This window comes from Seriola dumerili, unplaced genomic scaffold, assembly GCF_002260705.1.
Source record: "Seriola dumerili isolate Sdu_G_001 unplaced genomic scaffold, Sdu_1.0 BDQW01000052.1, whole genome shotgun sequence".
NCBI lineage: Eukaryota > Metazoa > Chordata > Actinopteri > Carangiformes > Carangidae > Seriola > Seriola dumerili.
Window position 1 is genome coordinate 20,017,923 of NW_019174307.1, and position 1,799 is coordinate 20,019,721.

At 46.2% G+C, this 1,799-nt stretch overlaps 1 protein-coding gene across 1 annotated transcript in view; it reads left to right on the plus strand.

The window, feature by feature from the left end:
• Window positions 1–1,799, plus strand: part of rnf17 (ring finger protein 17) — a 34,069-nt gene that overhangs the window by 15,342 nt on the left and 16,928 nt on the right. The window contains exons 24-27 of the mRNA XM_022740123.1: window positions 32–122; window positions 321–439; window positions 1,194–1,395; window positions 1,481–1,584. Of these exons, the coding sequence (XP_022595844.1) occupies window positions 32–122; window positions 321–439; window positions 1,194–1,395; window positions 1,481–1,584 (516 nt within the window). The remainder of the gene's footprint in view (window positions 1–31; window positions 123–320; window positions 440–1,193; window positions 1,396–1,480; window positions 1,585–1,799) is intronic.

Consider the following 1,799-nt stretch of genomic DNA (forward strand, 5'->3'; position numbering starts at 1 on the left):
CTCTCTCTCTCTCTCTCTCTCTCTCTTTCAGGCCCGCAGGAGGCCGATCCACCTGGACGGCCACAGCATGCGACTTATTCTCCCACTACCTGACAGGAGCCTCGGCTGTTATGACCATCAAGGTCTCCCTCTCCTTTTCTCTCTTCATGCTCCTTTTCTCTTTCTCCATTTCCTGTTGCTCAAATTCCAAAAACATTTCCCTCATGTCACATGTTTTAGTTTTTTTTCCCCCGTTACTCCAATATGCACCTCTTGTCTTTGTTACTATGGTGACCTAGTTTGAGTGTGTGTCTTGTCTCTTCTCGCTCGTTGTCCAGGAGTTGACGGATGAGCGTCCAGCCCCCGTCACTCTGTTCTGCTCCAACAAGATGGGACAGTTTGTCAGCATTGCAGACTTTCTGGTCAGCGAGGGCCTCGCCCTCAGGGAAAGGAAACAGAGGTCTGTGTGTGCCAAATGCATGAAGAGAGTGTGTGTGTGATTATTGTATTTACAGGTCTTTAACAACATTAGCAACCTTTGTTTTCTCTTTTCCGTGTTCAGCACTGTGCAAAGGTTTTTAGGCACTAAAAGTATAGTGAGGATCCTTTTGAAAATAAAGCCCTGAATAGTTTTTATTCATCAGTTACTGTCACTCCGTACAAAGTGTAATGAAAAGAAAAAACCTAAATCAAATCAACAGTCGGCAGCATGAGTCTTCATCGGTACGCTGGTGCCCAGTTTTTCAAGGTTGGTTGTTCCACGTATCTCGGACGACTTGCTTCAGTTCTTCTGAGGATTTAGTCCGTCTCAGTGTCTCCTGTGTCTTCATGTAATCCCAGACTGACTCCATGATGTGGAGATCAGGGCTCTGTGGGGGTCCAGACCATCTGCTGCAGGACTCTTTGTTCCTCTTGTCTTTGAACAGGGTTCTTAATGACTCTGGCTGTATGTTTGGGGTTCGTTGTCTCATGCTGCAGAATTAATTTGGGAGCGATCAGACGCATTCCTGAAACTTCTACAAAGCGCTCTTTATCTGTCTGATTCTGACTATTTCTGGAGGGTGTTACCACTCAAACATTATCCTCAGTTGCCCTCAGTTGGTATTTTTGTTTCTGTTTCTGGTACTTCGTCAGTGGCAGATTTTCAGTGTTTAATTTTAAGCAAATATTTACCCAGGTTTACCCAGAGTTTGTGTTTTTCTGTTTTGGTGCAGAGATGCTGTCATTCAGAAACCCAAAGAAACTGATGCACAGTCTCCAGTGAGCGAGACACAAACTCTTAGCCCTGCTGATGAGAAACAAGATACTCCTGATCATCCGGCGCCTTCTCCCGTTCCTTTTCCCTCCCAATCCCCCGTCCCCTCCACTCCCACCCCTCCAAAAGCAGCCCCCCGCAGCATTATGTCTGCTGAGAAGGTGATATCACACACACACACACACACACACACACACACATCCAGCGTGATACGACTGGTGTGTGTGTGTGTGTGTGTGAGAACAGGTGAAGACTCAGCTGTACAACCCCCCAGAGCTGCCGTGTCTCGGTCACATCCAGATAAATGTCTCCGCCATCGGAGAGGACGGTCTCATGTACACCAGGACACAGTATGCAGGTGCACATGAGACAACATCATCACTTGGCTAATGGAGAGATTAACTTGTTTTTATGCCTCTGCTCTAAAATCCCTGTTGTTTTTATTATCTTAACTTTGTTATTTCAATTCAGAGGAAAGTGGCAGATAAAACTGGGATATAAATAAATGGTGTCCGTGTGCTTGTGTCAGAGTCTCAGTTGGAGCAGCTTAGGGAGAGGATTCAGC